The sequence below is a fragment of the Hyalella azteca genome, unplaced genomic scaffold (assembly GCF_000764305.2).
Source record: "Hyalella azteca isolate HAZT.00-mixed unplaced genomic scaffold, Hazt_2.0.2 contig16800, whole genome shotgun sequence".
NCBI lineage: Eukaryota > Metazoa > Arthropoda > Malacostraca > Amphipoda > Hyalellidae > Hyalella > Hyalella azteca.
Window position 1 is genome coordinate 9,597 of NW_025946608.1, and position 12,661 is coordinate 22,257.

General features: G+C 37.2%; 1 protein-coding gene across 1 annotated transcript; it reads right to left on the reverse strand.

The window, feature by feature from the left end:
- Positions 1–5,045: 5,045 nt before the first annotated feature.
- On the reverse strand, positions 5,046–11,143 carry LOC108673298. The gene is made up of 3 exons (XM_047885044.1): positions 10,909–11,143; positions 8,072–8,185; positions 5,046–5,170 (listed from the first exon to the last, which is right to left on the reverse strand). Exons 1-3 carry the CDS (start codon positions 11,009–11,011, stop codon positions 5,046–5,048), a joined length of 342 nt encoding a protein of 113 aa, XP_047741000.1. The 5' UTR covers positions 11,012–11,143.
- Positions 11,144–12,661: the final 1,518 nt, after the last annotated feature.

Genomic DNA, 12,661 nt, shown 5'->3' on the forward strand with positions numbered 1-12,661 from the left:
TTTATTTTCTTAACAATTATAGGTCATTTCCATGAAATGATCTATATATGAATAGATTTCCATTACCATGAAAAACTCAATGATAAGACATTATATTCTTTCAAATTATGTTAGTAATTTTAACTTTGAATTTAATCACCGGCTTCTCAGTCACATATATTTTCTTAACAATTATAGGTCATTTCTACAAATAATGAGAACGCAATCATCACAGTTGCCAAACGCTTCAAAGAGCTGCCAAAAGGTCGTCCTAAAAAATTCAGCAGCAATAAGCATTTAATAAAATAGGTTTTCTGGTATAAGCTCTCACGTTGCAACGGTTATTCAATTTAGATAGCAAATCTGCGCAGATGTTTGATGTTGTGTTAAGTTAACGCAGAACTCTAATTAAATTGAGAGAATTGTAGGCAAATGAGAGTCAATTTTGAACTTAATTCCAGCGCAATATTGTACCACACTAGAGTGACGAAGTGTATTAGAGTGTGGGCTTCCTACACAAAACTGTGTGGAACAATTGTTTGTAGGATCGGTTTTAGAATTGCAAAATTTGAATTTAACTATCGTGCTAATAGCCATATTGTGTTACAATACCCAATAAGTCGAGAAAAAGTTTACTCTTCATTTCATCTTTGAGTAAATACTTCAAAATAAGAAAAATAATTCCTACGCCCTCAGTAAAGTGTAAATAGTAAATAAATTTTCAATTATCACAATTCTAATTATCAAAGCCACCAACATTTTCTCTTAGCCTGAAATATAATACATATAGTTTGATATTCGAGAAGCCATTGATTATAAGAGACGTCATTCCTCTTTCTTTTGCACGTTGAAAAAATTCAATTACAATTCATCTTCAATTGGCACAATTGACGTTGAAAACCACACTCCGAAGATCGGCTCAGTTCGTCATTGATGTGAACTTCTACTATACTAGACTGATATTTAATCATAGAATTTACGATGTCGTTACTCTGAAACCATGCAATTTCATTTTTCAATCTAATTCTTGTCTTTCCTACGTGGCATTGCGAACGAACGCGTCTGGTGTTTAGACTGGCGTATAATCGCACTCACGCCTCACTAATGTGAAATGAATGAGACTATCTAAATAATGATGCACATTTTGTTCATGTATGGGTCCTCATGATTCACTTCATCCCGGCAAAAGGGCGCATCAGTACAGCGAGCAGATAGTGTGTCACTGTTTGTACAATTGATACATTCAATTTTGTGAGTGTAGAAATATCCAGGCCAACAGACGTACCATTAAACATGACAGGCCGCGCCTTCTTCGTGTGCGTGGGGACATTTGGCTTCACAATTGAATATTTCAATGACTTTAATATTACTTTCGTTATACACTGGAGACATAAATTGAACCTTCAGAAACCTCATTTGGAAGATAAGTTCATGAAGAAAGTGTGTCACTGTTTGTACAATAGATACATTCAATTTTGTGAGTGTAGAAATATCCAGGCCAACAGACGTACGATTAAACATGACAGGCCGCGCCTTCTTCGTGTGCGTGGGGACATTTGGCTTCCCAATTGAATATATCATCGACGTTGAGATTACTTTCGTTACACTTTATAGACATGAATTTAACCATTAGAAATCTGAGAATTTGGATGATAAGTTCATGAATAATAACGAGTGTTTAACGAGACCTTAACGATGGGTCAAATACACGTGGAGTTAATATAGACTCTTTTAATATACCTTTCCGGGACTGCTCAGAGCAGCTTATAATACAAGTGTAATTAATGCTTGTTATTTCATTGAATTCTTTGCAGGCCAAATAATAATTAGCGTTTCATTGGTCATTCGGAGACGCTAATGGCAAAAATACGTTAAATAAATTTATAAAAAAAGTTTAAATTTTCTTTGAAATTTCTTTAACGGGGGGACAGAGAAAACACATTTAACATTAAAAGCATTTAACTGTTCAGTCGGTCACTGAAACGATGCTGTAGCCCTTCTAATGATTTGTGTTGATAAATGGTGAAGACTCAAGCGATCTAAAATTGCATCAGATCAATCACAAGTTACGTGAAGTAAGTGAAGGATGTTTAATAAACAATAAATCACAGATTAAGGTAACGGTCAACTGAAACATCGTTACAGAGTGTGCAATCTAATGTCTTGTTATACTGCTAAATTGATATTATTCATAGAGAGTTAGAGTTCATAGTGAAATCTTTGATGCAACAATTTGTTCGAGGTGAGAGGAGTAGAGCTTTATCCTGCTGAAACTTCTAGAAGCTTCGACGACCTCTCCACATTACTGGCAATCTTAGACATGGCAAACGCATGGCAATTAAAAACAGGGTTAAAGCAAGGCTTAATCGTGAATACAGTATGGTTTAAACATGGCTAAAGTAAGGCTACCGGATGGTTTATTCATGGCTAAAGTATGGCTACAGTATGGCTTAAACATGGCTAAAGTATGGCTACCGTATGGCTTAATCATGGCTAAAGTATGGCTACCGTATGGCTTAATCATGGCTAAAGGATGGCTACCGTATGACTAAAACATGGCTAAAGACCAAATGTGTGCAGGAGTTTCGTGCGAGCTCAGAGACACCGCGTCCATCCTCTCCGCGTCGACAGGTTGGGTCACATACCTCATCACTCAACAGCCTGACCTCCCACTCCTGGTGAGAATATTCTCGTCGATGAAAGCTTGAGGTCACGGAGTGACGGACGGACAGACGGATAGACAGACAGACAGACGGACAGACGGACATGGCGAGCACAATAGTGCATTTTTTCCATTAATGAGAAAATGCGCTAAAAACCACTCCTATTTCAAATTTAAATCATACACAGTAGAATAATACTATAACCATATGTATTTCCAGCGTCTCTACGCCGTGTCGTACCGTACTCTGTGACGAACCAATGCTGCACGACCGAGATGCAAAAGCTGTGCGGGCTACAATACCCGAAAAAAGTCAATTGATGGTCAAGGTAAATGGGGCGCACCAAATAAGGATGACAACTCAAGGGCACTTGATAGTCGAATTCGATTAGGTGCTTTTTAAAATTAGAGCGCAACATCTTCATAGATGACGTGATCCTCAAAATCGACTGGGTGCGCTCTAAAATTAGACCATTACACCTTCATAAGCCACGTGATAGTCTAGGACTCTAGGTCAATTGGGTGTACTTCTAAAATAAGGGCATTATCATCTTCATAAGGCACGTGATAGTCTAGGATGGGTCAACTGGGCGTACTGCTAAAATTAGGGCATTATCACCTTCATAAGCCACGTGATAGTCTAGGTCAATTGGGGTGTACTGCTAAAATTAGAGGATTATCACCTTCATAAGCCACGTGATAGTCTAGGATGGGTCAATTGGGTGACAATTGACATGACACCTTCGTAAGCCATGTGATAGTCTATAGGTCAATTGGGTGCCCTTTTAAAATTAGGGCAGTATCACCTTCATAATCCATGTGTTAATCAAAATCGATTGGGTGCGTTTTAAAATTAGAGCATTATCACCTCCTTAATTAAGCCAACACTCTGTGGAAGCCGCTTCACGGCCTGTTCTTATAATAAAGACGATGTGCCTCATTTAGGTAAATAAAAGTAATCGATAACGAAATGATAATTCATTAAAACGATTGCAATAATAGTTTTAATTGATAAAATTGATTAATTGTAAAATTGTCATAGTTCTACTGGCGATAGAAAATCGTCGCCAGGTTCCTATGACTTTGATTGATAATTTCTTCTGATCTATATTCCATATACCAGTGACCTGATGACGTGACTCTGACGTCATCCGTCAGCAGCAGAATCAAAATCGGCACTTCGTTGAATGAATATGGCGGGGTTTACACGTTCTCAAGCAGCTTAATATCTTTTTATCTCAAGGCCCAAATGAATAGAATAGAAACATGGCCGAACATCCTTCAATAAACTGATTTTCAATGTGCCCGTATACATGCCACGAGTGAGAATTGTTTCAGCAACAATCCTGAAAATAAGTAGAGAATTGAGTGATGCCCAATAACTGACTCGTAGAAAAAATGATCAAACGCAATGAATTTCGGTATGATATCAGTCTAAGTGCTAACAGAGCTGGGGCTTGACCGTGTTTCCGTTTAACTTTCGCTTGTAGTCTTGGCCTAATCTCACTCAATGAAGGAAAACGACAAATATGTTGGTGCTTCTTAATTGGATAACTTGATTCCAGATGAAAATTAATCTTGTAGCCAGCGACATCCACAGAGTGAATAAATTGTACATTGGATAACTATCATCGAAATCGTAAAGGCTTCAAAAAGGAAGATGGACTCAACACGGCAGGCCAGAAATCGTTCAATTCAGCGCGACCAAGACGATGGAGACCAGGAAGCTACTGCCTCTGCGCCTATACAGTATTATCTGTGCTTACAATTTGAGGATGGATTTGCTTGTACATATGGAGTCCGTACTAGCGGGTTCCTCTTGTTTGTCCAGCACGAACTGGACTATGTCTTATCTTTATATTTTAATTAGGGTGAAAATTAGGAACATAATTAGATCAAGACACGTGCTTATAAATTCTTGAAACTGTTTTTCAAATCGGCCTCAAAATAAATGTAATAATGCATTTGAAAGAACACAGAATACCCTCTTGATTCCGTGTTGCTCATGTTCTCCTTCCCGTGATACTATTGCGGATATTGCGCTCGTTGCGGAAGTGAAGATAAAATCTAGACTACAAACGAAATTTAAATCCTTTTATAATTGATTACTTATAAAATTTAAATTGATCATAAAATTGCGCGCCGCGCACAATTTTCATAATTTAGTCAAATTTGATCTCGTTTTCATTTATTTATCCAAAGCAAAGACGACAAAACTCCGAATTAAATTATTTCATGTCTCCTGACTTGTTTTGTCTCGCTGTGAATTTTGTTAACCCCAGGCAAAGTAAACCAGGAAATTCTAGAACCAATATAGCCGGCCGAGTTTTAGGTACGACGGAAAATTCGTAAAATAATTTTAACTGATCAACTAACATTTTGATTTACTTATATGACAAAATTTTTAAATAAATAGTGCGTTGATTCTCACCAGGAGTGGGAGGTCAGGCTGTTGAGTGATGAGGTATGTGACCCAACCTGTCGACGCGGAGAGGATGGACGCGGTGTCTCTGAGCTCGCACGAAACTCCTGCACACATTTTTTATTTAGCCATGTTTAAGCCATACGGTAGCCATATTTTAGCCATATTTTAGCCATGTTTTAGTTTATCCTCATACGGTAGCCATACTTTAATCATGATTTAGCCGTGTTTTAACCATGTTTAAGCTATACGTTAGCCATCCTTTAACCATGTATTAGCCGTGCTTTTGTCGCGCGTAAGCCATACTTTAGCCATGTTTAAGCCATACGGTAGCCATATTTTAGCCATGATTAAGTCATACGGTAGCCACTATTAAGCCTTGCTATAACCCTGCTTTTGCCATGCGTTTGCCATGTCTAAGATTGCCAATAATGTGGAGAGGTCTTCGAAACTTCCAGAAGTTTCAGCAGGATGAAGCTCTACTCCTCTCACCTCGAACAAATTGTTGTATCAAAGAAGCCATTCTCTATGAATAATCTCAATTTAGCAAGATAACCTTATATTATATTGTACACTCTGTTATGATGTTTCAGTAGAAAGTTATTTAATCTGTGACATGCCCTTGATTCGTTAGATAAATGTCCTTTACTTATTTCAGGCAACTTGCGAATGATTTGAAACTATTTTGGATCGCTTTAGTCTTCACTTTTCTTCAACGTGAATCATTAGGTGGGCTACAGCATTGTTTCATTTTTCCAACTGAATAGTTGAACAATTTAATTGCTAAACGCATTTTCTCTGTCACCCCGTTAAAGAAATTGCGAAAAAAATTTAAACGATACTTTTTTTCAATTTGTCTATACGAAATTTTGCCATTAGCGTCTCCGAATGACCAAAAAAACGCTATAATTATCATTTGACCTGCAAAGTATCTAATGAAATAATAAGCATTGTAATTACCTGCAGCTCAGAGCAATCGCGGAAAGGTATATAGAAAGAGTTTATTCTATAACTCCACGTTTATTTGACCTCTCATGATTGAGGACTCGTTAAGCCCTCGTATTATTCATGAACTTATCATTCAAATGCTCAAGTTTCTATAGGTTAAATTCATGTCTCAAAAGTGTAACGAAAGTAATCTTAATGTCGATGAAATATTCAATTGGTAAGCCAAATGTCTCCACGCACGCGAAGAAGGCGCGGCCTGTCATGTTTAATCGTACGTCAGTTGGCCTGGATATTTCTACAGTCGCAAAATTGAATGGATCAATTGTCTAAACAGTGAGAAAATGAATTTGCGCAATTTTCCCGATGTATTTTACTATTTCTGCTCGCAGCACTGATACGCCCTTTTGCCGGGATGAAGAAGTGGATCATGAGGACCCATATTATCAAAATGTGCATCATAATTTAAATAGTTTCTTTCATTTCACATTAGTGAGGCGTGAGCGCGATTATACGCCAGTCTAAACACCAGACGCGTTCGCTCGCAATGCCACGTAGGAAAGACAAGACTCACATTGAAACGACAACAGTAATTTACCAAATGGAATTTCCACAAACAAAAAACATTTTTTGAATGCTGTGCGTAATTCTTTCATTTCACATTAGTGAGGCGAGAGCGCGATTATACGCCAGTCTAAACACCATAAGCGTTTCGCTCGCAATGTCACGTAGGAAAGACAAGACTCACATTGAAACGACAACAGTAATTTACCAAATGGAATTTCCACAAACAAAAAACATTTTTTGAATGCTGTGCGTAAAAAATTATTTAGATGATTTTATTTTCAGTAAACCTTTCCATTAGTAATGAGAAAAATTGTCATGGCTATGCAGGCGTTGTAGCAAATTTATTTATATTGGGATTTCAATTATCTTCCATGTGAGCATTCATATGTATGATATCAAACTAAATAGAAATGAAGTTGAATGCAAATAAATCACTGATACAATTTGTAAAGTTTCAGAGGAACGACATCGTAAATTCTATGATTAAATATCATTCTAGTATTGTAGTTAAGCTCACAATAAGAACGAGCTGAGCCGATCTTCGGAGCGTGGTTTTCATCTTCAATTTTGCCACTTGAAGATGATTTGAAATTGAATTGAAACCGAATTTTTTCCAACGCGCAAAGAAGTTAGTACTAACGCTCTTTTTCTTCAATGACGCCTCGAATATCAAACTATTTGAAACTACATTGATTAAATTTCAGACAAAGAGATAATGTTGGTGGTTTTGATAATTAGAATTGTGATAATTGCAAATTTATTTACTATTTACAAGTTACTGAGGGAAAATTGTTATTATTTTGTTTATATTGTTATTGTTAATTGTTATTATAATTATGTTTTTATGTTATTATGTTATAATTGTTATAATTGTTATTATATTGTTATTATTTTGAAGTATTTACTAAATGATTTTTAGAAAATATAATATTTTTCATAGCTCGGGTATTGGAACACAATGAACATTAGCACTATAGACTATAGTTAAATTCTAGTTTTGCAATTCTAAAAAAATACTAAGAGCTATTGCTTCACATTGTGGTGTTACAAGCCCACACTACAATATATTTCGCTAATCAAGTGTGGTACAATGTTGTGCTGGAAGTTCATAATTGACTCTCATTTGCCCACAATTAATTCTCTCAATTTAATTAGAGTTCCGCGTTAATTAACCTAACGCAACATTACACTTCTGCGCAAATTATCTATTAAAATTGTGTAACCGTTGCAACGTGCGAGCTTATACCAGGAAAGCTATTTTCTCAAATGTATATTGCGGCTGAATTTTTTAGAGCGACTTTTTTCAGCTCTTTGAAGCGTTTGGCAACTGTGATGATTGCTCTATTATTATTTTAAAAATGACCTTATATTGTAAACAAATTAAAAATTTGTGAAATTAATTAATTAATTAACGTTATTGAATTAAAGGCATAAAAGTACTCACATAATTTGAAAGAAAATAATGTCTTATCATTGAGTTTTTCACGGTACGTCACCATTGTAGCTGAAGCCGACGCAGAGCGTGAAGCCGCGGCACAAATCCAGGCAGGCCAACACGCTAGGGACCGTCTGGGTCAGTAGCGTGTTCCCTGTCGCGAACTTTCCTTTTCCTGCAAATTTTGAAATTATGAAATAACGTTGTACTTCTAGAGCATTGAAAGACAAGCATGCAACAATATTAATTTTCATTCGCTTATTGAACAATTCCGACGCAAAGTTTACCTAGCCTGAGATTTATTAAGATCCCAAGTGAAACGATTCATCTACAAAGTATTAAATCGAATTAATCACAAGAATGATTGAATCATGCGGGAATGAACCTATTTCTATGGTGGTACGTTCAATTGAAATTTGATGATAGCAATCAATGGAATTTGTATTAGAACGATAAAATACTTTTTATAACAACCAATATTGGTATAATAAAATAATAATAAAATATAGTGGTTTCAGCGTTTATTAGGCCTTGGTCAGTCACCAATTCTTAACATCACAGAACATTCACAGCTTGTTGCGGTCTCGAACTCTCAACTCGCTGCTAAAATTCTGCTGTGCTTAACCGCCCGGCCTCCTCGCCGATTCTGACCAGAAACTGGCGCACAGAGCTAGGAGCGAACCCGCACCTCTCTGCGCCAATCTTGGTACTCTGAACTTTAACCACTAGGCCACCCTAGAGTCCCGTGAACAAATACTAAAACACGTAAATTAATCACGCGAAAGACTGTTATCTACAATAATTGATATTGTAAACCGCACGCTAGCCGAAAGTTTGCATATAATTCTAATCAAAATAGCAGTTGTTGCTGCCGGACTTTAAATACATATGTCGAGAGGTGTTGAAACACAAACGAGAGGAATTGCTAAAAATAACTATTTGAATAACACACTGGACAAATTGTAGTTGCGTTAATAACTTGAAAAAAACTCAGCCCTACATAAGATGTACAAAAAACAACAGCGAAAACATTACATGCCCGCGTTAGACGTTGGCAATATAGTGGAAAGGGCGAAAATGATCAGTGAGTCAGTGACATCGCCAATTCAAACATAATTTGGTTACATTTTAGAGTCTGTTTGGAGCCGTCAGATTTAGCCTCGGAATACACTGAGATGTATGTCGAACCATCATAATATTCAGCGGTTAATTAAGTGTTATTCTGGTATTTACGTAGTTCCCAGTTAGGTAAAGGTCTAATCAGCCGCGTGAAGTACAAAATAGGCTGTGAGTCAAGCTGCCACATACCAAGCATGCTTAAGCAATTAAAGTGGAGCTCTGGGAGAGAGGGACCAGCAAAATTGATGAAGCCAATGCATGCCAAGGATTAGTACTATATTACTCCTAAAGTTAAGACCAAAACAATTCTTAGAACTAAAATGTTGAAACAATGAAAAAATTTTTTTGGCCTAATTTTTTGACTTATATAAATTTCCAAATTCATAATTTTAGCAAAGCAATTATGAAAGCTGAGACGAGTAATGCCTAATCTCAAATAGAACCCGTTGTGATTCATGTCCCCGTGCCAATTACACGCGTAATATAACTTAAGCTTAACTACGCATGTCAGAGGTTAAAATGCTCGTAAAAGTAGGCAGCAAATCTTCAGCAGCTGATATGCTCAAAAATTTGTCATTTAGTTCACTCTGAATGCTGGATCGATGACCTAAGTACTTTAATCGTAGCCCGCAGTAGATTGGTTTGGAGAACTGCTCCATGCAAGTTGGACTCGTTACTACTGGTTTCGTACCCAACGTGGCTTCGTTGTGCACGAATTTTCGGGTATGAAAAGCTTTATTCTGCGATATTTCTGATAAATAAAGGGTGCGTAACGTAGAAAAGATTTTTTTGAAATGCGTTGCATGAATTGCTTTTTAGCCAATACAGGTATTGATGACCATCATACTCAACGTAAATTAAGACTCATTAAATTAAAGGTTTTAGCTCAAACAAAATTTGAAGTGACATATTACGAGGAAGAATTTCGTAGATGATCCCAAATATTTCTTAGTACATCAATTAGGAGATGATTTAAAGCTATAGAGATTAATTTGAATTAACATTAGAAAGATTCAATAAGTGAATCACGATTTTACTACTCGGTAATTTGACAAGCAAATCAGCGAGATAATGAACATAACAACCGAGTGACGTCTTGCACCGAGTCATAATGCATCCAGCCTTGCTCTGTCGTAATCCAAGCTCTGCACCGAGCCTTGCTCTGTCGTAATCCAAGCTCTGCACCGAGCCTTGCTCTGTCGTAATCCAAGCTCTGCATCCAGCCTTGCTCTGTCGTAATCCAAACTCTGATGTTATCAATGCTATGCGTCCAACTTAGTTCTACCTTCCATCAAGTTAAGCTGTAATTTGCTGTAACAAATTTAGTTTGGTATCTTTCATCACTGGGAATAGGAAAATGTACTTACTGTTCAAGCGTATAGATGTACAAAAATGGTTTTAATTATATTGCAAGTGTAGTAGTTACAATGTAGTCAAAAATGGTTTTAATTAAATTGCAACAATTTTGCAAATCATGTGAAGGATTCGGTCCGCAATCTGGTTGCATTGTGGGTAGTTTTAATAGAAAGTTTGATTTTCTTCCTTCATTATTTTCTTTTCAATACCATTTAATTTTTATCAAAACTCGGTGTTTTCATCTACAATATTAGGAAATTTTTGTGTTTGGTAATAACGCTTATAATCAATGAATAAACATTCATCTTGCAAGCTTAAAAATTAAAATCGTACCAAATGTACTCCCAGTAGGCATTAATCATTGAAACAAAGACAGGGTATTGCATAGCAGCCCAATAATGAAGCTACAAGTAGGCAACTCACCCAAGAACCTCGCAGACAAAGACGCGTGGTCGCCGAGGGCTGCCGCGTGGGTGAGATACAGCGCCAGGCAGAGCCCTCCTGACACCCATGGGTGACGCATCATGTACTTATTTTGCTTACTTATACGTATACCCTGTAATTATTTTGCGATGGACTTCACTTTAACTGCGGCTTACAATCTTAAAACTCTTCACCTAATTAATTAAACTCTGCACAGAGGATGATGGCAGTCAATTTTACAGCTGATGATCTGAAAGATAGCATTCACATGTTAACCCATCGTTGGGGAAAATACCGGCANCTGTCTCTTATACACATCTAGATGTGTATAAGAGACAGGAATACATGTTCCAAGTTCAATTGAGCTGCGTTCATTAGTTTGGGTGATATTACTTGATAATTGAATTTGGAGATTGGTCGTGAGACCGGCCACGAGTCCGGCCGTAAATTTGCCCGAGAAGTCCTAGGTTTCTAATGCTGAAACAGTTAAAACAGATGAAAAACATATTAGTTCACTAAAAGGGATTCTATTTGTGAAATACACATTTGTTTTTAACCTTTATCTTTTAAAATTGCAGCGTACTAAATTTTATAGTAAGAGGCGCATGATTTTATATGTGTCAGTGAGGGGCGCTAGAAATTCACTAGGGAGCCAAAGGGGGAGTCAGCCTGAAAAAGTTACCACTGGTTTAGTTCTAGTTAAAAACGGTGCACCCTTGTAGGTATCTCACCTAACTGATAGGAACGCGACATTTATAGTAGACCTCGAAAGCACAGTGTTAACGACAGATACAGTCTCGACAATGACCTAAGAACGGCTTCCGTTCACTAGACAAAAATCAACCCAAAAATTGGTCTGTTATTAACAATCAGTAATCAGCAAATAACTCCTAGTGCCGAGATCAACCAGACATGCACTACTCTTAACTAAGCCCCACTCGGCACTTGACTAACAGAGAGCGGGTCTCACAGGCCAGTAAATGTTTGAAATTAGGCCATTCATCAGAAGGCCAATGAATACAATATGAAGGCGAACTTCATCGTCAAATAACTTCAGGGTGCATTGACCTGTTCTCGTGCGCTTCGAGTTCAGGGGCCATACTTTCAAAACTCGCTAAGTGAACGTGAGTACTTACGCTCTATTTTCTTGTCTATGATTGGTGGATTTTGCTTGGAAGGCCGTCAATGATTGGCTGATGAACTTACGATCTCTTAACTTTTTTGAAAGTATAGGCCCAGGTTATTGAAGTGATTTGAACTCTATTTGATTGCCTTAGATGAGCGAACTACTGAAGAAGGTGCCACTAGCATGTGGGGAGACTTGATTAAAAACGGTGCTAATGGGACCAGTTTGTGCTGGTTCTTTTGTCGACTGAATATCAAACTTATGTATGCATGAATGTTAGACTCGTGTATGCATGAATGTTATACTCCTGTATGCATGAATGTTAGACTCGTGTATGCATGAATGTTATACTCCTGTATGCATGAATGTTAGACTCATGTATGCATGAATGTTAGACTCATGTATGCATGAATGTTAATGCCAAGCCTCCACAACCGGTTTTTCTGCCCTGTGAATTTAAGAGTCCCTGCATATTTTTAAACAAAAGCCTAGTCTAAATGCCGCCTGCAGTTCATATCCCCACGAAATTGTAAATATAGATAAGTTTGTCTGCTCATGTTTACCTCATTCTTATTTGTTTTCATTTGACCATTTATGTTTTATTATCTTCAATGTGAATTTTCGTTT